This window comes from Narcine bancroftii, chromosome 10 (genome assembly GCF_036971445.1).
Source record: "Narcine bancroftii isolate sNarBan1 chromosome 10, sNarBan1.hap1, whole genome shotgun sequence".
Taxonomy (NCBI): Eukaryota; Metazoa; Chordata; class Chondrichthyes; order Torpediniformes; family Narcinidae; genus Narcine; species Narcine bancroftii.
Genome location: NC_091478.1, coordinates 8,687,341 through 8,711,177, shown reverse-complemented (window position 1 = coordinate 8,711,177; position 23,837 = coordinate 8,687,341). Strand labels below are relative to the sequence as shown.

The window sequence follows — 23,837 nt, the reverse complement described above, 5'->3', positions numbered from 1 at the left end:
ACTCTGTGATGACCATAAAGAAAGAGGTTATCATCTGGAGAACCCTGAAGGGGCAAATTTCGTCAGCAAGACACTGGAGTGGCTGATGGAAGTACATCAGTTGTGGATGTCGTGGAACAACAAATCTTTCTCTGAAAACCTACAAGAACTTTCCTGAGCGATAACCATTTACCTTTCAAGCTTCAAAGCCTGGTGAACTTTATAAATGTTAAATTCTTTGCACAGTATAAGAATTGCTTGCAACCAGTGAACTTGGAGGAATAAAGTGAGATTGAACTGTGAACCAACTAACTTTTCTGAATTTACACACACATTGCATACACATGCGCTTAGAATTAGAAGAGGGTTAAGTTAGGTGAAGGAAGTCAATAGAGATAAGTTAAAGTTTGATTCTATTTTCATGTTTAAGGATAATTAAAAGCAACTCTTGTTTAACCATTTGCCTTGGTGAATATCTATTGCTGCTGGGTTTTGGGGTCTTCTGGGCTCGTAACAGTGTGCTCTCCAGGCAAATAAATACAGCAGTTAGTGCAATAATGAATAAATGGGCATGGTACAGTGTTACTTAGATATAGTGCAGGATATAGAGAAAAGTACATTTAAGTGGTGTAGGGACTGTCTTTGACTAGGGAGAGGTCCATTTAAGAGTCTGATAGCAAGAAAGAAACTCCTTGAATTTGAATATTTGGGCTTACAAACCTGGGTATGACCTCCCTCCTTTTGGTGGGGTTGGGGGGGGGTGGTGGGTGCTTGCGGAAGTGTGTGTCTGGGCGGGTGAGTCCCAAGGCATTGTGAGGTACAGATGGAGTTGATGATTTGGTTTGCATGATGGATTGAACTTCATTAACAACTCTGCAGTTTCTTGCTGTCTTGGACAGAACCTAAGTATTTAGAACCAACAAAGATCTCTTCTTGCCAAAATGGACCTTAGTAGTTGTATTGTGAAGAACAACAAACAGTTGGGGATATACTAAAGTTGAGGTCAATTTAGACAGATCATTAGTAAGTGGACGATACAAAAAAAGCTAATGCTAGTAGAGAGCTGGAGTACAAATCACGTTTTTCTGCATATTTGTACGAAGGTTTGGTTAGACCATGGCACGGATGTATAGTTCCAATTGGATATACAGTAAAACCACCAATATCTGGCACCTAACGGAATTGATTGGTAGATGCTGGATTGGCGAATTATCAGGTTGCTTGAAACTCAGTCTTACAATACCTAATTAATATTCCTGCTTTAAAGCTAAACAGTTTAAAAGGCAAAAGAATGGAGTGAAAAAAAAAATCACTTTTATGAACATATAAACCTAAGAATTTTACTGTTCTATTTGAAAACTTTTAACCTGTCATTGCATCTCCATGGAGCCATCTGAAAAACGAACAATAACGTGGTAGATATTTAACTGCCCTCCCAAGTTTACAGATAAAGCCTTACTAATACTCTTAATATACTAATAAAGATAAAGACTTTAACTGAGTAGGGAGTGAGCCTCTTACTAAGACATTTACTAACAGCCAGCTACCGATGAGCACATCATCCTGAGCAATGCCATTTTATTCAAATACAACTTTATTTAAACATCTGCTTCAAGCAAAGCACAACCAAGACACTCCGCTGGCTGAATATTTGCTACCATCTTCACCAAAGGTTTGTTACTTCAGAGAATATTTACTTTTACAATTTTAAACTTTTATTTATTCTTTTATTTATTTTCCTTGAGGATGCCAGTTGCTTAAATTCTAGGTAATAGGGATTTGTACTGTATTAGCCTTTGAAATCCAACTTCTATTCAAGAAAGGAAAGGATTTGTCATTGGTCAGCCTGACAGCATCAGGAAATGCAAGAATCTATTGTTGAGCTGTAATAACAATGCAGTTATTAAAAAAAAAGCAAACTTGTATTTTTATGAATTGTAAATCATGTTTAACAAATCTTGGTTATCTTTGACAAAGGGTAGCCAGTAGATGCATGTTTGGCACCTCAAAAAAAGGAAAGAGGAAAATGAATAATGTATTCGTATGACCATTGGCAAACCATCAGAAACAGTACACCTCATTTTTGAGGTGAGCAATCTGTGTAGCCCCTTTCACATTAAATTGGCCATTTAGTCTCCCTGAATAGGAATGGGGTTTGACTTTTCACATTTGACCACTCCTAGCTGGGACACTGAACATTTTCACACTTGCAAGGAGCCATCCCCGGGGTAGAACTGTTCTACCTTCTACTGGTGATGTTATGATGCATCGAGTGATGGTGGACCTGCCCTAAATCCTGATCAATGTATTATGATCTTGTATTTGAACAAAATTAATCATGCATAATTATAACATAATTAAGCTTTATGTACAGCACAGTATGAGCCCTAGAGACCCTTTTGTTGTTGTGCCGACTTATATAAAGCTTTATAAGGGACTGTGGGAAAGTGCTAGCAATAAATAGCAATAGCGGACAATTTTTAAACAGTGGGGGGCATGTTGGTAGCACTATAGAGCACAAATTATATGGTTTAGGAAAGTTTGTAGTGCGACAGCACACAATTTATATAGCGTGGGAAAGTTGGTAGCACTATTGTGTACAATTTATAAATACCAATGGGGGGGGGGGGGGAAGCGATGGGGGACCTGCCCTCCCATAATTCCACTTGGCAGAAGAAGGGCTGTATGCCTGGCTGCATGCAGGTAGCATTTATGGAGAGGTTTCTTTGCTGCTTAGCATTCTGGGAAGTCATGTCCATCATTGCTTCTTCCCATGGTCTTTATAAATTGCGCACTATAGCGCTACCAATTTTCCAACACTTTTTAAAAATTGTCTGCAATTGCTATTTATTTCTTCTCTCTCTCCCACTGTGATTTTCCCATGGCAAAATTTATACCTTCATTTTAATCTTCCTTCACCTTCCTGTACTCCTGCACATTCCTGAAGCAAAAACGTGGTCATTTCAAACCCACAATGCAATTACCCATTTTACATTTGCCTGATTGCAATGCTGGTGTCTGCTGACACTGGGGATTGTACTAGAGGTTGAAGCTGTCAATCCCTGTTGTGAGATGATGTCATCTGGCGCTGGCGTTGAGCTGATTTTGCTTTCACACTAGACTCTTTAAAGGCCAATTGGCGGTTAATTCCTGGGATCACTTGCAAGTGTGAAAGGGGCTTGTAACTCACAGGTCATTGCTGGGTCTCATCTTCTAAAATCATGGATTCCTGATGGGTTAAAGCACAAAATTTGTTATGAACAACACAAAGTTGGGTGAAGAGAAACAGTGAGGGTCACTTAGTCTGCAAGGACAGGTTATATTACTGGGTAAAAGTTGCTGGATGGAGTATTTGGTGGGGGGGGGGGAAATGTAGTCTCCACTTTAATAAAATAACAGAAAAATAGAATTAAAATGCAGATAAATCTGTAATAAAAACACAAAATGTTGGAAAAACAGTATTTATTTAACTTGGCATACAGCTTGGGAATAGGCCCTTCTGGCTCACGAGCCCATTCCACCCAAATATCCCAATTGACACAATTCATTTTGAAGGGTGGGAGGAAACCATGTAGTCATGGGAAGAATGTATAAACTCTTTACATACAGTTCCTGATTAGAATTTGGATTGCTGGTGTAGTAATAGCGTTGCGCTAACTGTGTTGCCCATTATGTAATATCTAGGGCAACATCTATAAAGAGAAGTGGTTTGCTTTTCAAATTGCTGAATGATCTTTTGACCTGGAATGTTAGCTAAGAGACATGGATACTGTCTGGAGCATGTTCAACATTTTGGTTTAGAAAAGCGGAATCTTGTGCAGTCTCACTGCATTTAAACACTGTTTCTGCCCTTGTGCTCTCTCTCTGACCAGTGTGGTCCCTGTTGCTCTCAAGCTTTATGACCATTCTCTTCAGAAGTTCTGTGAGGGCTTCTCACTGTTTCCCATCTGCGATACCTCCTGCTCTCAAGCTATACAACACCTTCTATTCTGTCTTGGTTGGCACAGGTGGCATCAATATTCATTTATCCAATTACCAGTAGCCCCTTTTTCCCACCCCCTACTTTCTCTTGCCTCTCTGACCCTAATCCTCTTCTTCCTTCTCTCACTCTTCCTACTTGCCTGAGACCTACACATTCCTTCCTCTGGCTTCCCACCCCTTTCACTTCCATCCTCCTTTCAGAGTGTCCATTTTGCCTATCACCTCTTGCTCCTTTTTCTCCTTGCACCTGTATTTACCTATTGCCTGTCAGCTTGTTCTTTTCCCCCATTTCCCCCCTCCCCCCAAAAGAAAAATACTTGAATATCTGCCTGGGTCTTGCCGTTCCTGTTGAAAGGTTTCAAATAAAATGCTATACTTAATTGCAAAAGTGATATAATAAAGTAGGCAGGTCTTGCCACAACCCTATAGAGAATTGGTGAGATTGCATCTAGAACACTATGTGGTCTCAGTGTGGTATCTCTAGGAGGAGTATTGTGTGGAGGCGTTTAGAGATTCTCTAGATTGATGTCTGGTATGCATATATTGCCTGATGTGGAATGGTTGAGCAGGTTAGGCCCTTTCTTATTGGAGCATACAACGTCGATTTCAGAGAAGTGCCAGGATTCTGAGAGGGCTTGGCAATTAAAATGTATTAGAAATTGATTTTAAAAAATTTAGGGGAAAATCTGCTAGCTTTGAAAAGAAAATTGCTTCACTGGGGAAGCGAGATACCTAAAATTGGAGAATTCAGTATTGAGTCAAACAACTTGCATTGTGCCTGCACAAAAGATGAAATGTTGTTCTTTGAATTTACAGTTGGTCCTCATTAAAGTAGTCCTGGAGTCCTTTGATAGAGGTCAGATTAGATGGACTCTGGAAACGGAGTCATTTCTACAGATTGAGCACATTAAGAAAAGTGTTAGGTTTCTCCAATATCCAAGAGGCCGTATTGTGAACGGTATAATAGATTGGATAAAGTGTAAATAAGTTCTGCCTTGTTTGGAAAAACTGGTTGAAAAGAAGAGGTGAACTGACTCTTCAGTCATAGGGGTTCATAAAAACCAAGATGGATAGATTTCTGGGCATTGAGGGAATCAAGAGATCATGGCAAAAGTAAAGGAAAGTAGTGTTGAGGTAGATCAGCCATGATGAATTACTGAGTAGAACCAGGTGATATACTTGTGTTTCATGAGTCTTGGTAATTTTTAACCGATATCCATCTATCACCTTTTAACTAAGTACCTTGCGGCAGAAACTATCTTTTGTGTGCTCAGTAGAGATTTTTAATGTATTTTAATTTTTATAAACATTTTTACATTTTCCATTTGTATCTATATCATACTCTATGTATAGCATTTTGAAATATCTCTGCATTCTTTTGATTTGGCAGAGATGAACCTGTTCAAAATCTATAATTTATTAATAACTTGCTGCTGCTGAGATTAACAATCCTGAATGCATGAATTCGACCTGTTCCAGTGTAGAGCATTTTGAACAAGTTCTGGCAAGTTAATGTGTTGTCTCGGTAAGATTTTTTTGTTTCCTTTAGAGTACATTTGAGTGTTCGGATGTGAATTTTATGGATGCTTTCTGGAAATTAAACCACTCGCATTAAATCAATGTCCATTAATATTGTAAATGCAGTTGTTAAGGAAGCTTGCACTTGATTTCCTTCAAACCTGCAATATTATTGTTGAAATATTTCAGTCTGTACCTTGTTTCAGTAATATTGCCTGTTTTAATTCCACACGTGGATAAAAATTGTTCTGATAGCTTGGGCAAAAATATTAACTTTTTATTTTAAGTTATAGGTTAAAAAGTACAATTAACCTCATCAATTAACAAATATGAAACAATTTGACAAGGCTGATAAATTTAATATTTATTGTCCAGTGTTCTCTTCAGTTTATTTTTAAAATATTTTTGTGTTTAAGGTTTGCGTGACTGATAAAATAGTTTATTACCTTTCTACTTTGAATCTTGTCATTTGTTTTCTATGCAATAAATACCCAAATTAATGTGCCCATATTCTCAAAAATGAATAAAATGGCCCTCCTTCTTCGTAATAAGAAGTTGCTCTCATAAGAGCATATGAAGGTACAATCATATTCATACTGAGAAAGGTCAGGGGGAGGAGTTGGATCTATTAGTCATAGTGTCAAGGTCTGTTTATCGTTAAAATGACAAAACACTTTCTCCTAGAGGCTGTGATTCTTTGTGATTTTCTCTTCAGAGGGCTGTGGGTGACCAGTCAATGAGAATATACATAACGGGTCATCGATTTTATTTTAGCATTTTGGGAAATTGGATGAGTTTGAAGAAGAAATGCAGCATTTGTATGAAGTGGGGAGCAAACTCACTGGGACAGAGTGTAGGAGGCATTGAGCTCATGTCGTCTCCAATTCACTTGTAAATGCCACTGGATTGAGTGATATCTCTCGCAAAGGATGATGGTTGTATTGGTTGGAGACTGATCATCTTAGCTCCAGGATTTCGCAGCAAGAGGGATTAAAATCCTAGCCTAATCCCCACCAGCCGCATTCTTCACCTGATCGTAAAGTTGGCGGAGACGTCAGGTGATGATTTCACGTTTCTTTGATCTGTATGCAGCAACATCTTGACTGGATGACCTTCAGGCAAAGGTTGATCAATGACGAGCTACATATATGTCACAAACCACAGTTAAAACCTTCTCTAACAAGAATCAAACTGGTAGGCTATGGAATTCGGTGGCCTTGTCGTTTATAAAACCCTCTACCATTGGAGATTTGACTGGACCAACAACAGCAGGTTGAGCTTTCTGACACCCAAAGGTCATTCATCATCAACAAGACCAAAGACGACAGCATGATGAGATACTCTCCACTTGCCTTAATCAATGCAGCTTCCAACAGCTGAAGAAGCTCAATGTTATCTTGACAAAACTCCTCCCAAATCCATGACCTTTCCAGACTGTCAAGAAGAATTAGTGCAGCAGGCACTTTGGAACACTGCCATGTGCAAGACACGCATGAGCTTGATTTGGAAATATCAGCATTTCATGGGCTATCACTTTCCCCAGGCAATCAAATGCTGACCTTGCAACCCAACACCCAACTCTTGAAAAGTGAATTTAAAAAAAGTGAATTCATTCAATGAAATTCCATGTGCATTATGGTTCAGGGACTGAAAGACTATCCAAAAAACTAGTATTAATGTTGAATTTGATTATCTTTGTAAATGAGGGAGTGAGTTAACTTACATTATTGATTCTGAATTTGTCATTTGATTCTTGCAGATGTTGAAGATCTTCCACCATCTGTCCAGGAAAAACTATTTGATGAAGTGCTTGATCGGGATGTACAGAAAGGTGATCAGTTTATTGTGTTTTTAAAATTCTATCTTGAATTAGTAACACTTCTGACCTTGATTAAAATTTTTAAATTATATAGTTGGTTGTTGAATCTTAAAAATGTGGTCCAGTATCTGAGTTCCAAATTCTTTTTTCTCTCCCACCCCCAAACTAATGTCGTGCCCTTTTTCTCTTTCCATCCCCTCCTCACCCTGATGAAGGAACAATTAGCAAATGATCTAATTAGATGACAGACTCCAGGGGTTTATAATCTCTACCTATTCCTTAAAATGTGCAGGACTGTGTTACTTCTGTCCTGCTATCAGTGGAAAATTGTTTGACCTTTCAAGTGCTGCAGTTTAATTTGTGATCTATTTGGGGATTGATTATCTCGAGATTTGTGTATCATTTCATGGTCTTGAGATGGCAAGCGCTAGCCTCTTTCCTACTGAAGTATAAAAGCCTGCTGAAGTATTCAAATCTGTTTATAGCTACTAGAGCACTGATCATCTTTTTTCCTGACATAGATTCTATTATTTCATAAATGTCAATTTTGTGAAATGATATTTTTGTTAACTTTTAATTTGGAAATTGGTTTAATTGTATATAAAGGTTATTTTAATCCTGGTCTGTTTTGGGTTTGTAGAATTAGAAGAAGAGTCCCCTATTATAAACTGGTCCTTGGAGCTTGGAAGCCGTTTAGATAGCCGACTATATGCTCTCTGGAACCGCACAGCAGGTGACTGTCTTCTTGACTCTGTGCTACAAGCTACGTGGGGTATTTACGACAAAGATTCAGTTCTGCGGAAAGCTCTTCATGACAGCTTGCATGATTGCTCACATTGGTAAGAGTTTTAACTACAACGTCAATATTTGCAAAAAAAAAAGTTTATTCAATCCAATGTACAAAAATTAAGGATGTCAGCAGGCTCCTGTAATTAACTCAGAATGTAAATACAGTGTAATGACTCTTCTAAAATTGTAATCAAATGTTGCTTTTGTAAATTCTTTTCCCATTTGCATAAATCAGTTTTTATTATTTCCTCTTCAAATCATCCTTGTGTTTTTAGGGATGTGGTTTAGTAATGTGTTATCCAAAGCTACCTCACTGACAAAAGGCAAAGGAGGAAAAACCCAACACCCAACCCCAACCAACCAATTTTCCCCTGCAGCCGCTGCAACCGTGTCTGCCTGTCCCGCATCGGACTTGTCAGCCACAAACGAGCCTGCAGCTGACGTGGACTTTTACCCCCTCCATAAATCTTCGTCCGCGAAGCCAAGCCAAAGAGAAGATCCAAAGCTAAACATCAGTATGACCCAACAAAGAGCTTGGCAATATTTTTTCTTTGGGCTGGATCCTGCTGGTTTGGCACCCCTCTGAGCCCAGCACTTACCTGGGCAATGCAGAAGATTTGTATGATCCATCCTGATTGCATTCCATGCCCCAAAGTCACGTAGCATGATCTTAGTTACATCTGGTCCTCAGATGCAATGAGAAAGCTCAGCCCGCAAAATACCTTTCTGCTCTTTTAACAGAGGGTAAACCTGGTAGTCAGAGCTTCGTTGTCCGTGAAAGTTGTCATGGATTTTAGTTTTTAAACATTTATGATATTGAGAAATTTTTTGCTACCAACAAGTGATTTTTTTTTTCCAGCCGTGGAAGTGGATCAATTTTGTTTGATATTGTCCTCCTTTGCAATCTGCCATTCCCATGATTTGCTCAATAAAGTTCTCCAGGAATTTCAATTTGGCTGATGTGTAATAAATTATTGCTTATATATTAATCAAAAAACTTTTTTTCAGGGTAGTTTATAATGTTGGATATCAATTTTGTCTTTACACTTAAGAGTACTTGCCTTTACCCAGCAAACCACGGGTTGCTATTTGTTTGGCAATATGACAAAGAGATAAGACTATTATTGTCCCTTCAGCCTCTGGTGCCTTCCCCCTGTAGATAAGACTTCCAAGCTTGTAATATTTCCCAATCTCAATCATGTCATCTTCTAAGAAAAGTAAGCCTCGATATTCCGAATTGTATCTTATTCGTCGAAATAAATCAAAGTTTGTAAAACTGCAGCTGTAAACAACTTAATTTTCCGTTGATGTGAATAAACATTTTCGTAGCTTTGGACTTCATAACGATGAGTAAAACAAAGCATATTGTAAATTATAACGATACTCAACTTCAAACAAATATAAATGAATTAAAATGATAAAGGATTAATAATGATAAATTCGAAGAAAAGTTTCTCGAGTGCTCACATCTCCTTCATGGCCATTTCAAGAATGAGAAAATTAGCTCCTTGTCCGCTAGGATATTACGACATATGACATTATAGAAACTATGGTAACTCTAACAAAAACAATTAATCCTTAAAGGAAAAGTCATAGAAACAAAACTAAATCATAAACACAATGTTTTAACCTCAACACCTCCCTCAATCTGGATCCATCAGGGGCTGAGTTGTCTCAAACTGAATCAGTTGGGCGAGTTGGCAGCTACTTTTTCTGTGCTTTCATCACAGCTGTTTCTGTGCATTTTTGTTCACTTCCGAACTGTAAATAGATCTGGTTACAGTTGTCAGGGAGCAGAGCCCTATCATTTAATTTTAGTTTTAATTTAATTTGTTTAATTTTTAAATTGGACATGCATTACTGCAACTGGTCCTCCTGGCCTACAAACCAGTACTTCCCAATTAACCTCAACCCTGTACATTTTGAAGGGTGCGAGGAAACCAGAGCAATCAGATAAAACCCATGTAGATAGGGAGAGAAGGTATAATATCCTTGCAGACAGTGCCAGATTTGAACCTGGGTCATTAGTGCTGTAATAACATTGTGGTAACTGCTACATTAATCTTAACTGGTGTCTTCCTGTAGAATGTCTGAGGAAAGTCTAATATTCTTACGTATCATACTTCCCAGTTCATAAATAATCTGATTTATTGGTGCTCTCCCCCACCCCATTATCTCCACAATCCTTCAGTAGAGACACTAATCACTTGGCTTATCCAGCTTGTAATCATTTGGTTTTTTTTTACATAGCTGCTGCATTCTGGGAAATTATTCCCTTTTTCCCAGAATGCGTGTGATGTAAAAAGCACAGAACAGGAATGCGGGTGCATTCCAGTTCCGACTTTTTATCGCCTAGACCCCTTGTCATTTTCCTGGTATGCTTGCAATGTAAACTGCACTACAAACATTCCAGGACCAACTCAGTTCATGATGTGTATTGTGTACCATAATTTTCTTAATGCTGCCTGATCTCTCCATGGCCCTCTGACCTGCCCCGTTGCCTGCTCTCTGTTGCTGTGGGCAGCTAATCCTACCTGAACCCCACACCTCACGCTAACCACAACCCAAACCATAGCCTGAAGGTGTGAATATAAGGTCACCCACTATGCAGGTAATAAACTTACCCCAGGACATGTCGAAATGCACAACTGATCCCACTAAGAGCTAGAAATAGGCACAGGGTAATGAAAGCATGGACCAACCAAAAGTGGCAGTTTATAGTGACACAGAACCTGAGAGAGGAGACCAATGAACACAAGAGGGATGATTATCCTAACCCTGGATTTGACACTCAGTCTGCCAGATTGTCAGGAAACTGGTTTGTTCTCACTTTGTACAGTCTGAAGCCCACTGCCCCGCTTCCCCACTGACAGCCCCGCCAGTGGTGATTAGTAAGGGACTACTTAAGGTGGTATGTGAGTGGAAAGAAAGTTTGAAATCCACTTCTTTTGATCAATACTTGGAGTAGATTTTTCCCACACTCATAAATTGTGTGTGTATGTTTTATTAAATTGTCTGTGTATTTTCCCATGCTCTTCAATTATGTTAATAAAAGTAACATTTGATAGCAAATCCTTGTGTCCAGATGTTATTCACCATTATCAGCCTAATTTCAACCTGGTATATAAAACTAGGGGAGTATTTTTGTGCCTTTTTTTTGGGAAGAACAAGTGGGACTAAAGTGCCTTCAAATACAGTGTGTTATATGTGACATTAGAAGCTGACGCTATTGAGTTACACGTCCCGCTCCTTTTGTTCACGGAATGCTGGTAAGCTGTATAAAATGGCAGAGTGAAACAGATTTGCAGTTTTGGTCGTTCCAGTTTGAACGACCAGTGCCAGGATATCGGAGATGCTTCATAACGGTAAAATCTTGCCACGACTGTAAAAATTGTAAAATACCACAACAGTCTTTTTGTTGGCATGCGATCACACAGGAGGAGCTTATTTCATCAGATGCAATGCTTTTAAATTTTGTGCATGGTGATTATCAGATCACTAAAACATACCAATGTGGCTTCTCGGCCACAGGTTGGATATCCCTAGTGAACTGGCTTTTGTATTGAAGATCAATAAGAAGATCAGTGGTAATTATTTGCCGACTTTATGCTCGTGTATATAATTATCTAATCCTTCCAGGTTTTATACACGTTGGAAGGAATGGGAGTCGTGGTATTCTCAAAGCTTTGGGTTACACTTCTCTCTGCGGGAGGAGCAGTGGCAGGAAGACTGGGCATTCATTCTCTCCCTTGCGAGTCAGGTACTTTTGACTTCAAAAAAACTCAGCATTTGTGGTTGCGCACTTTGGAATTTTTAACCACAGTCCTAATATCTTGCATGCATCAAATGTGGTATTTCGACCTTATTTTAATGCTTCCAAACGAGGCAAAAATCAACATCTGTTTAATCTCTTTTGGGACCTTGACAATCAGATATACAGTACATACTTTGAAAAGCAACAAATTGCATATGCTGGGAATTTGTATAAGAACAATTTGCTGGAAATACTCAGTAGGTTAGACAGTATATCTGGAGGGAGTAGTCTATTATTTTGTTGGTTTGTTTTAAATTTTGGAAGAAACTGCAACTTGACTACACTTGCAATAAATTTATTGCTGTTATATTGATAAACCAAAAGTTAAAGAAAACTTTTTAGGATGTTGTATGTCAATGTTGTCTTCAGGAGTGGGTCCCCCTTACCTGGCAAGCCAAGAGCTAAGAATCTATAACATAGAACAGTCCAGCACAGGAACCATGATGTCTGTGCAGAGCATAATGCCAAATTAAACCAAGTATCTGATACTGCATATGATGCATGTTCTTCTATTCCTGCATATTCATGGGTTGAACTAGGATCTTGGTTAAAGTCTCAGTAGGTTGCAGTTTCGAATTCTCTTTTATCTGCAAATTATATTTGGAAACTATGAAAATGTTTCTTTATGTAAGGTTTTTTGAGAGGAGTAATCAATATTGATTCCATTAATTTATTTCAGCCTGGAGCCAGTCTAGAGCAGACCCACATTTTTGTTTTGGCTCATATACTGCGTCGACCAATTATAGTATATGGAGTGAAGTACTACAAGAGTTTCCGTGGTGAGACTCTGGGTTACACGCGATTTCAAGGTAAGGAATTTTCAAATGTCTGTTCCAAGTACTGCCTTGTTAATTTTTCTGAAATTGGGTATGCACTTCAGTTTTCTGATTTGGGTTTACTTTCACAATCTACTGGCTTGTATTACTAGGATAGTACGCTTCCGATTATACAAAACGCTTGGGACCGAATGTTTTTCGGTTAACTGCCTTTTTCGAGTAACTGAATATTGGCGTAAGCAGCAAAATAGCATCAGCGGAATACTTGTATCAGCCATCACCCATCCCTCCCCACTGCTGTCACCATTCCTGCCCAGTAGCCTGAGGTCCCTGCTCCTGCCTGGGAGGCTGCTCTCCTTGACGATGCTGGGACAACGGATGCAAGATTGGGGTAATGGGGAGGCAAATGAGTTATTGTGCCCCCAGTCCAACGCTGCCGCCACCCTCTGGCCCGGTCCAACGCTGCCAAAAAAACCCATCCGTTCCCTCCCACCCTCTGCATGGTTACCCTAATGCTCCTCGATGAATTATTTTGAGCAAGTATTTAATTTTTGAGCATTATTGTTGGCTCAGGATTAGAATTTTTCCTAAAACTGACTTGTGAGGATGTGGTGGGATCACAAGGGAAGTATCTTTTTTTCAGAAATGAGTTATACAAATGAGCATTGAGAAATTTTGGTCTTTCAACTCTGATATGGCTTCAATTAAGAACACATAATCAGTGCAGTACCTGGTTCCAAATCAAAATTACAATATAGCTGCCCAAAGATTGATTTTGTTATAAATGTTATTATCCCCTGCCCTTGTGATGTAATTAGTAAACATTTAAGCAACTGATGCTTTTGCATTAGCCCTTTGGTAGAAAATCCTGTACCTTGGAGAAACAAGATGGGCTGCAGACGCTGTGATAGCAGTAAAAGCACTAATCTTTTGACAAATTTATAGCCAACGTTTCAGGCCTGAGCCCCTCTACAAGGAAAAATCAGAAAAGGCAGGATATATCCCAGCAAGTCGTGGAATTCAAACAATGGGGGAGGAATCCAGACCAACAAAAGATGTTAATTGGATGTGATAAAGACAAGTTGATATTCATGCCCTCCGGTTGGAGGGTGCCCAGTTGGAAGATGAAGTGTTACTCCTCCAATTTACAGGTGGTCTTAGTCTGGCAGTACATGAGACCATGGGCAGACATGTCGGCAAGGTGGTAGGATGGAGAATTGAAATGGGTGGCCATTGAGAGATCCATGCTACTCCGGTGGGCAGAGCGGATGTGCTTAACAAATTGATATCCCAGTCTGCATCTAGTCTCTGCGATGTAGAGGAGACCACAACAGCAGTACCGGATGTAGTAGTAGATGACCCCTGCAGATTCACAAGTGAAATGTTGCTTCACTTGGAAGAACTTTTTGGGGTCCTGAATGGTGCTGAGGGAGGAGAGGGAATGTGTGTTTAGTGATGGGATTCACGTGGTAGGTGGCGGAAATGGCGGAGGAGGATGTGTTGGATGCAGTGGCTGGTGGGGTGGTAGGTGAGGACAAGGGGAATCCTGTCCTTGCGTGTGGGGGCGGTGGGGGCCAGGGCAGATATGCGGGAAAAGGAAGAAATGCGGGTAAGTGCTGAGTTGATGGTGGAAGAGGAAAAGCCACATTATTTGAGGAAGGAGGAGATCTCTGATGATCTGGCATGTTAGTCCTCATCCTGGCTGCAGATGCGACAAGACGAAGGAATTGAGAGAATGGAATGGAATGATTACAGGGGAATGGAATGTTTGAGGTAGCTGTGGGGGTTGGTTATAGAAGCTGTCTGTTGAGAGTTTGTCTCCTGAGATGGGAGCAGAGAGATCGAGGAAATAGAGAGTGTTGCTAGAAATGGATTGTGGTCAGGGTGGAAGTTGGCAGAAAAGTGGATGAAGTCATCAAGCTCATCATGGGTACATGAGGCAGTACCAAAGTAATCATTAATGTCACAGAGGAAGAGTGGAGGGGCCTTGTTTGTGAAAGCTTAGAGCATGGATTGCTCCACATAGTCAACAAAAAGGCAGCCATAGCTGGTGCCCCTTTAACCTGGAGAAAGTGGGATGAGTTGAAGGAGAAATTGAGGGTGAGGACAAGTTCTGCCAGTCAGAGGACGGTGGTACCTCTGCTATCTTAAGGTGTTCTTTTGAGAAGATTTGTTGGCACTGTTCTGGAATGTTTTTCTTAGCATCATCCTTTAGAAATTTGATTACCTGTATTATTAGACCTGTCAGTCTATTAACAGTTTTTAATTTGTAATACTGGAAATGATTTGGTGAAAATTCATGGGATATAGACTTGGCTTAATTTGCAGAGATGATTAATATCTGCTGTCCATTCCCAATGCACCTAACCTATGAAGGTGGTCAAGAATCCTTAATATCAGTAAGTCTGGTGACACATAGATCACTAAGAATCTCTGAAGGAGAGTAGTGCACTCTAGTAATTTGTCTATTTAAGTTACATTTGTGTTGAATACATGTATAATTGCTCTGCATGTTGCTTGTACTGATATACAAACAAGCCCTACTCTTTTCTTAACAACTAATGCATAGGCATATGCTTTATAAATCTAGGATTTTGTCACGTAATTTGATGGAATAAATCTGTTTCATTTTGGTGGTTTAGTCTTCAAGTAAGTTGGTTGTCCAGCTGAGGGAAAAAAAATGTCAAATGAAGTGTAGGATCTGATGTCAATAGACATTTGCAATACATGGATTGAAATTTTGATCGGTTCATTTAGTCTGGTTGAAACTACCCAGTTACAATTGCATCCTTTCCTTCCAAGCACTACTCTGCTTGTTAAAAGTTTGACCTTGTGTCCATACAAATTTTTCAGCTGATTACATAGGAGTGTTAAAGAGCAGTTAGATGATTTTATCAGGATGAGTGGATATATTATGAGGAAATTTAGAAGTTCTAACTGGTAATTAATCAAATTATTTTTAAAATAACTCAGGACAATGTCACAGCATATTATAATGGAAATATGAATAAATCATGTACCCTAGAATTCTCTGGGAAATGGGCAACAAATTTAGAAGGAGCATAAGTATGTGCTGTTAGAACTGCTGGCAGTATTCAAAAGCAGGGAAGAGTAGATAGTTAAAAATTAGTTGATTAATTGTTGACAGACTGCCATTGGTATTGATTCTGCATTTCTTGACGAGCGCTGTGATTTGTGCTTTCTCCTCAGGTGTGTACTTACCTTTGCTATGGGAACAGAGTTTCTGCTGGAAGAGCCCTATAGCTCTTGGGTACACGAGGGGCCACTTCTCTGCACTGGTTGCTATGGAAAATGTTGGCTACGACAATCGAGGTGCTGGTGCCCACCTAAATACAGATGATGACGTCAACGTTACCTTCCTGCCATTGGTGGACAGCGAGAGGAAGCTATTGCACATCCACTTTCTTTCAGCTCATGAGGTGAACTTTTATTACTCAATTTGCTCTAGTTTTAAAATGCTGCAGAAAAGAAACTTGCCTTGAGCAATTGTAATTGTTCACTTGTTGCTATCTGTGTGATTGAGTTTTATATTTGTACATTCGGTTTGGTTAGTAAACAGTTGTATTTTTAAAATGCTTGGATACTTTTGTATGAGATTTTGCCCTTTATTTAATCAGTTTGGTCTTGTTGACCATTATTTGAATTGTGATCACTAAAGATTTTAAAGTGGTTTAACAATGAGAGTTTAGAAAAACAAATCCATTTGAAATTATAATGCTGAAAAGTGATAATAATAATTGTTACAATGTACAAACCTCCACACGATACTAAGTGCGATCTCAAAAGGTCCAGTACAACTCGGATCAGATCACGTGCTATTTATTGCCATGTAATAGAACAGAAATGCAATATTACATGAAATTGCCTTTGACCTGCCAGAAAGAAGCAAGAGAGTCCCTTCAGAGTTGCTGAGTGTCTGTGGATTTGCCTAGTGCTCCCACAGCCTCTGCAGTGAACAGAACTCCATTTCAGCTCAAACCATCGGCCACCGAGCCCAAATCCAAACCTTTGATGTGATGAGGAAGCCTTCAGGGCTCTTTGGGAACCCTTCTTGCCCGCAGTACCCTCTCAAATCCTGGTTCTGATACCTGGTTCTCATGAGCCTGTCTATAGCAGTCTGTGTGATTCCTCACCTGCAAGTTGCCAACTTGCAGTGTGTGTCCTTCAGCCACAGAGTCCCTCAGTGGTTGGCTCTGCTTTACCTTCTCAACAGGGGATGTTTTTCCCATTACTGGTGCCTTGCACTGGTCTGCTGTTCCCCCAGAGTTTGCAACACTTCATAGCTGCTGCCATACACAGGTGCCGGCATCTTGGGCCCAGACCCTGCAGTTGCAGGATTTTAAATAAAATACTATTGGCTCCTTTAACAGGACTGTTTAAAGCCTGTACAGAGTAGTAGGACTGGGTGGTAGGATCCTTTGGGGAAGCGCAGTGTCTCCACTTCCCACTTCGGCAGCTTCGCCATTTTTTTACTCAACCAACTGCAACAAGATTTCCCTCCACTTGAATCCTCTTGTTGTGAAGGCCTATTTAACATTCAGCTTCTAAATGCTTGCTAGGGCCTGCATGGCTACATTCAGTGACTGGTGTACAAGGACCCCCCAGATTTTGTTGTAGCTCTTTCCTATAATCTCTTCCTGCTTTCTCATTTGAGGTGGATAATCTAACATTTATACATAAAATACTGTATTTACAATGCATTTTCCCCTGAACGTGAAACATTCTGAACGCCTTGGAGCTTCTCAACTTCTTCCTGAAAGTAGTCATTTCCATCTATCTTTAATTCCTTCATTTAATTCATTAATATATACTATGTATATACAGTACAAATATCATATTTGAATAGCTGGGTATGCCGCTGGTCATCACCTGGCACATGGAAAAGATTACATTCCTATTCTTCAATCCAGTACTTTATCATGCCAATGGATTACTCCATTCCCAACTTCTTTAACCTTATCACAAGATATAGGAACAGAAGTAGACCCATTTGCCCATGAATCTGTTCTACCACTATAATCATGAGCTGATCCATCCTCCCTCTCAGCCCCACTCCCCAGCTTTCTCCCTGATGCCCTGACTTTTCACATATGTCAATCTCTGCCTTAAATACACCCAATGACATCTCTTCCACAGCCATCTGTGACAAGTTTCAAAGTCACAGCCCTCTGATTAAGAAATTTTTCCGCATCTGTTTTAAGTTGATGCCTTTTATCCTGAAGTTACGCTCTCTTGTCCTACCATGCTACATTTACTCTATCCAGGCCTTAGCATTGAAATGCTGCTGAGGACCGTCTTTCCTTCGGTACTCCAAGGAGTACAGAGCAAGAGCTGACAATTACTTATGTTGTGTTGATCCTTTCATTCCTGGCATCATTCTAGTCGATCTTCTCTGAGCTTTCTGCCAATGCCACCAGATCTTTTCTCAAAACTGTAGACAGTAGTCCAAGTGAGGCCTCACAGCACCCTATAGAGTCTCAACAATACACCCCTGCTCTTGTGTGCTATTTCCTCTAGAAATTTGCCGCCTTCACCACCAACTCAACCTGTGGAACCCAGGAAGTGATTGTTTTTCATCTTAATTTATGTTCTCCTTGGATCTAATTCTTACGCTAGTTTCCCTTTGTTGCTGCAGATAAATTCCACTTTCTCTTCCCCTTTTAGTGTAGGACGACCATTCCTGAATTCATCATTCACATCATAAGTAACATTTGAAAATCAATTTTAATCCACTCTTTTCTCATGCCATTGTAGTTCAATGCGTTTAGATGCAGGATCCCAACTGATGTAACGTCTCTGCCATGTTTGCAGACTCTTGGATGCTGTTATTAATTGTTTGAAATAACTCTTTGCAGATTGGTAATGAGGAGCAGCAGGAGAAACTGCTGAGGGAATGGCTTGACTGTTGTGTTACAGAGGGCGGAATTCTTGTTGCACAGCAAAGGAGCTCCCGTCGACGTAATCATCCGTTGGTTACTCAAATGGTGGAGAAGTGGTTGGACCGTTATCGACAGATACGACCATGCACTTCACTTTCGGATGGTGAGGAAGATGAGGAGGAGGAGGAGGAGGAGGAGGATGAGTGATGCATGACATCTGGAGTCATGGGCATTACTTTGTTAGGAATCCTGGAGATTGGACTCTTCTAGTTTGATGTGCATCGTGGAAAGTTTGGATACCAAATAGAAGTTGCATTTGAAGTCTGATCTTTGGCTACACAAAGGCTGATGTAATGTGCCATGTTAAAATCAGAACTGATGTGGTTGGACGTTAAAACTATGTATGCTGAATTTAATGTTAAAAGATGAGCTCCCCCCACGCCCCCAACCCTCCTCGTCTGTACATCCTTAGCTATAAATGTACTGCATGTGGTTGTGTAAGAACTTGTGTAACAAGGGGGAATAAACTTATACCAGCATCTAAAAGAATTGAATTTGTAATGGTTTCCAAAAAAGGGCACTTAATGACTCATTTTAGATTCTGATTTGTTCCTTCTAGGTTTATTTTATTATAGCCGTGTTTTAAAAGAGCGTGTGCATATGTTCTGAGATATTTTAATGCCAAATTATGTTGCTAAGAAGCAGGTCACACATATCGGGGTTTGAAAAGTTGGGGGCATTATGGATGTAAAAACCATTGAGAGCAACTGCATGAAAATGCTTTTTAAATGCAGGATTGAATACTATAATGAAGTAAAATCTCTAAGGAACAAAATAGTGATGTTGGGTTGCATTGGAAAGTGTTCACCAAATATTGTCTTTGTTTCCAATTTTTTTTTAAAAGACTGTTACTCTATTTAGAGTCAGCAAATTATTGCAGAGATCATTCATGTTCTCATCTCTTCACTAATATTCACTACGAAAATCTAGTTTAGATCTTGAACTCTGCCAAGAACTGTTTAATTTCTGCTTATTTATTTAAAGTGACTTGGAGATACGAGGTGGTGCTTTCCCCGTAAAATTAAGTTCAGAACCAATTGTGTGGATTTTGATTGTTTACTCAAACCTGATGAAGAATTTCATGTTGCACAAATACATACTCTTGCTGTGAAAAGTTTGCTGAAGTGCTGTAGACTTTTTTTTGTCTATGCAAATGCTCTGCACCACTGCAAAGCCAAAGGTTTCAACCTAACAAGGGTATTAAATGGCAGTTACATGTGTCTCACTAAAATTTTGTAATTCTATTCAATACATTTTGAGTTTTTCAAGAGACATGTTTGGTAATATTATTCCAGGCATTTTATGCAAAATGGATTTTCTGTGTAATCCCTAATGTTCAGTACTTGTCACATCAACAGCCATGCAAATTAAACGACATTTGATGTGTAATATTTAGGTGATGAGTATTTAATGAAGAAAATTGCAACTCACTGTCAAAAGTCAATGAATTGTAATCAAAGTATACAATGGGCATTAAACAACTCAAAAGTTCTGTGTTATTCATTTTGCAAAGAAAGTTAAATCCAAACTTGAAACGATATCTTGTACAAATTCATTGTATGCCTTCAAAATACAAGTGCATACGGGCAATTTATGGTTGAGGTGTATCACTTGTGCTTTCAGGCATACACGTGACCTATTGCGAAATGATTGTTTGCATTGAGACCATTGTTGTGTTGCAGTATTTGGTGATCCATCCATGTGACATTTTCAGTGCAAGTCAGGATGACTGGATTTTAAATGGAGCTTGAAAATGCCTTAATGTTTATTTTATAGTTTGAGTGCATTGTTTTATGTTTAATTTATTAATATGGCATATATTTAAACACTTGTAGAATCTCAGCATAAAAGTTCATGGAGATCTTGTGACTTGGAAGCAATACTTGACAGTAAGGGAATACATTTTCAATGTTTTTTGAGGAAGTGAAGTCGATAGTAATCTGTATTTAGATTGATTTTCAATTTCCAGTTTTATGTAGTTTAAATGTTGATGATTATGTCACAGCCTGCCTTACGGCATTAAGTAACAGGAGGGAATGATTAGAAAACAAATGAAGCTTAATTTTAAACACTAATTAGAAAGGAAAACCAGCACCAGTATGTACAATACAAGCTTGATTGTTGATACTGATTGAGGGATCAGTATCGGCTAGGTCATGATCAATAATTCTCTTGCTCATTAGTTTGTTGCTAGAAGATCTTTAATCTTGGAGCAAACAGGTAAAATTTTAATGTTTTAGTTGAAAGGTAGCCACTCATCAGTACCACAAATGGTTGACTACACTTCTGGAGCAGTTCTTGAATCTTCAACCCTGATTTCATGAAATTTATTCATACTCTTTTTTTTAAAAAAGTAAACATTTGATGTGTACATGCAATTACACTGCTGATGTGCAATTAAGCTATGGTTATCTCTTCAATAATAGCATAAGGAAATTTTGATCAATCTGTTGGTTGTAATGTATTTCCTCTGTGCTATTCTACTGTGGGAATGATTTATTGCTGTGTGTATGTTTTCATGGCCTCTGTTTCATCATCTGAGGAAAAATTTGTTATGGTTACCCAGTACTTTAATAGATGGCAGTTGATAAATACAATTCTTGCTACAAATTAAGTATCCATTGAGTTCTGTACAGTATAAAGGGAAAGTTTAAAGGGAAGTACTGTATCTTTGATATTCTCGCTTTCTGTAATTGAGTTAGTTAACAGCAAACAAGAAGGTGTAAAAGTGCTATAATTCCCTAAACAATTTTATACAAAGGTGGATGGGTGCTATAAGGCAGGGATGAGTGAAGAGAGTTAATGGGTGGTAGCCTATTTGTGGATGCTTCTGGTTTGTGACTAAACTGCCAACAAGACTGTATTAAGACGAGGTTTGTTATTTCTGGTTTTGCATATAATTTGTGGTGATTTAAAGTATAACATTGTTGCCCAGATCATAAAGCACTCAAAGTGCACGCCATTTTTCAAATGTCAGTTGCCAACAGTTGTGTTGGGAAGAGTATTGGGTTCGGTGGGTTCACTGAGAGACAAGTCTAGACACAAGTGTTACAATCACACGTAACTTTTATTAACACACAGGAAACCAGTGGGAGAAAGTTAAACGGTACTCGATCACTATTTCACTTAGGTGATGATATAGGCATTCACCTTGGACTTCGGTTGGACTCCGACCACAGTAAACCTATTCTCAACCCGCTCACGCGATTGAGTACATATGCTACAAGCAGGGACTCTTACGCACAGTTCCCTGAACTATTGGGTGTGCGACTCCCTGAAAGTATTGATCAATCAGAACACGACATGGCACTACATTACCCATGGCACTTCTAGCGATGGTCACCTGGCATGGAGTGATGTCTGGGGCTTGGACCATGAGGCAGAGAGAAAGAATGTACTGTGCATTGGTGTAATATGAAGTGCTAATTGGTGCTTCTAGCCAATAATGTCCCTAGGTGATTTAAATTGGCCAATGGCAACGTGTGCACTAATGGAATGCTGGAGTCCAACCTTGATTGACAGATGATGTGACTTCCAACTAAGTTTCAGACAGGGAGGACATGTGACCCTCTGCAGTACACACATTCCAGACAGGCAGGGAGGCCACATTTCCTCCACACATCAACCAGTTTAAAAAAAAACATAAATACATGTATGAGAAGTCATAAATTAATAAGATGCATTTTTTCTTCTGTTTGTCTTTCAATCATAGCTGATTAAAAGACCAAGTAAATTAGAGGTGGCTGAAACCAATATTCTCATCTTGGAGTATCATTAGAGCAGTGGTTCCCAACCTTTTTCTTTCCACTCACATACCACTTTAAGTAATCCTAATGCTATTGGTGCTCTCTGTGATTAGTAAGGGATTTCTTATGGTGGTATGTGAGTGGGAAGGGAAGGTTGAGAATCACTGCTCTCGACCCAATGGTGACTGAAATATTTTGCTTGAGAAAAATTGCCATTGGCCCATTTCCTTTGGAGTCATGAAACTGTGCACATAACGAGTCAATTAGGTTCAATTAAAACAATGGTTTTCAACTTTTTTCTTTCCACCCACACACCACCTTAAAGCAATCCCTTACTAATCACAGAGCTCCTATGGCATAGGGAATACTTAAAGTAGTATGTGATGAAAAGAAAAAGGTTGGGAACCACTGCACTAGAGGAAGGCACCTTGAGCAGTAAATATTGCAACCTTATAATGAAATTCACAGACCCTTTTAATTTGATTTTTTTCTTTTTCTGGTAGAAAAATCACCTGAGGCATACATTTGAATATTGAAGTCTCGGGCAGAGAAAATAAATATGTATGGTAAAGGTGAATGTGCACGAGTCTGATTTCAATCCAAAAGTGAGCAATGAAGTTTGAAATTTGTGCATTGCCTTTGAGATGAATTCGACTTTTTTGTATGTGCGGATTGTACTAACATTTAAAGGTAACCCTGTACTCAATCCAGAATATTGAGTGGTGCCCAAGAAAATACTGTTCTACAGATGATTTCATGAAATTTATTCATGCTCTTTTCTAAATAAACATTTAATGTACGTATGCAATTCCACTACAGAACGAGAGTTGTGCTGTCATTTCTTGTGATGGAAGTGATACCACAATTAGTGCATATGATTATGGATACTTTGGCCACTTCCGGAACTTCTCCTTGCTACTAAAAGTAAATAGTTCTGCTCTGGGTTATATTGGATGAAGATTGGCATGATCTTGAATGAAAGTTTAACTGAATAGATTATTTTATTATCATTAATTTTATTATTGACATGCAAAGTCCGAATGTTACTTGATATGCAAGTAAATTTCATTCCTAAACATGGGTATGGGATAAGATACCCATCGTTTTACTCCATGATCATCAATTCCTCTTGCCTCCTGACTCTCCCCCCATGACCAAGGTTTCTACCATTCATCTATATACAAGATGCAATTTGCAGCAGCTAATTAACTAACAACTTGTGCTAATTTAGGAAGAGATTGAAAACCAGGGCACCTGGAAGAAACCTACAATCATAAGGAGAAAGATCAAACTTTGTACAGCGAAGGTAAGAATTGAAGCAGGGTTTCTGCAGCTGAAAGGTGGCAACAGAATCCTTCCTGTTTGTTGTTTCTTGAAAATGTATCAATGTGCATTTTGTATATTCACAAGGGGGCAGGTTAGAAATGTGTAAAGGTGGCTGTGCTATAATTTTTG

The 23,837-nt window shown here is 39.1% G+C and overlaps 1 protein-coding gene across 4 annotated transcripts in view; it reads left to right on the top strand.

Moving 5' to 3' along the window:
- Positions 1 to 20,135, top strand: part of LOC138744120 (ubiquitin thioesterase ZRANB1) — a 57,875-nt gene extending 37,740 nt beyond the window's left edge. For all 4 annotated transcript variants that reach the window (XM_069899724.1, XM_069899723.1, XM_069899721.1 and 1 more), the window contains exons 5-10: positions 7,238 to 7,309; positions 7,938 to 8,136; positions 11,726 to 11,846; positions 12,580 to 12,709; positions 15,887 to 16,116; positions 18,553 to 20,135. In XM_069899724.1, coding sequence (XP_069755825.1) covers positions 7,238 to 7,309; positions 7,938 to 8,136; positions 11,726 to 11,846; positions 12,580 to 12,709; positions 15,887 to 16,116; positions 18,553 to 18,783 — 983 coding nt within the window. In that variant the 3' untranslated portion in view covers positions 18,784 to 20,135. The remainder of the gene's footprint in view (positions 1 to 7,237; positions 7,310 to 7,937; positions 8,137 to 11,725; positions 11,847 to 12,579; positions 12,710 to 15,886; positions 16,117 to 18,552) is intronic.
- The last annotated feature ends 3,702 nt before the right edge of the window (positions 20,136 to 23,837 follow it).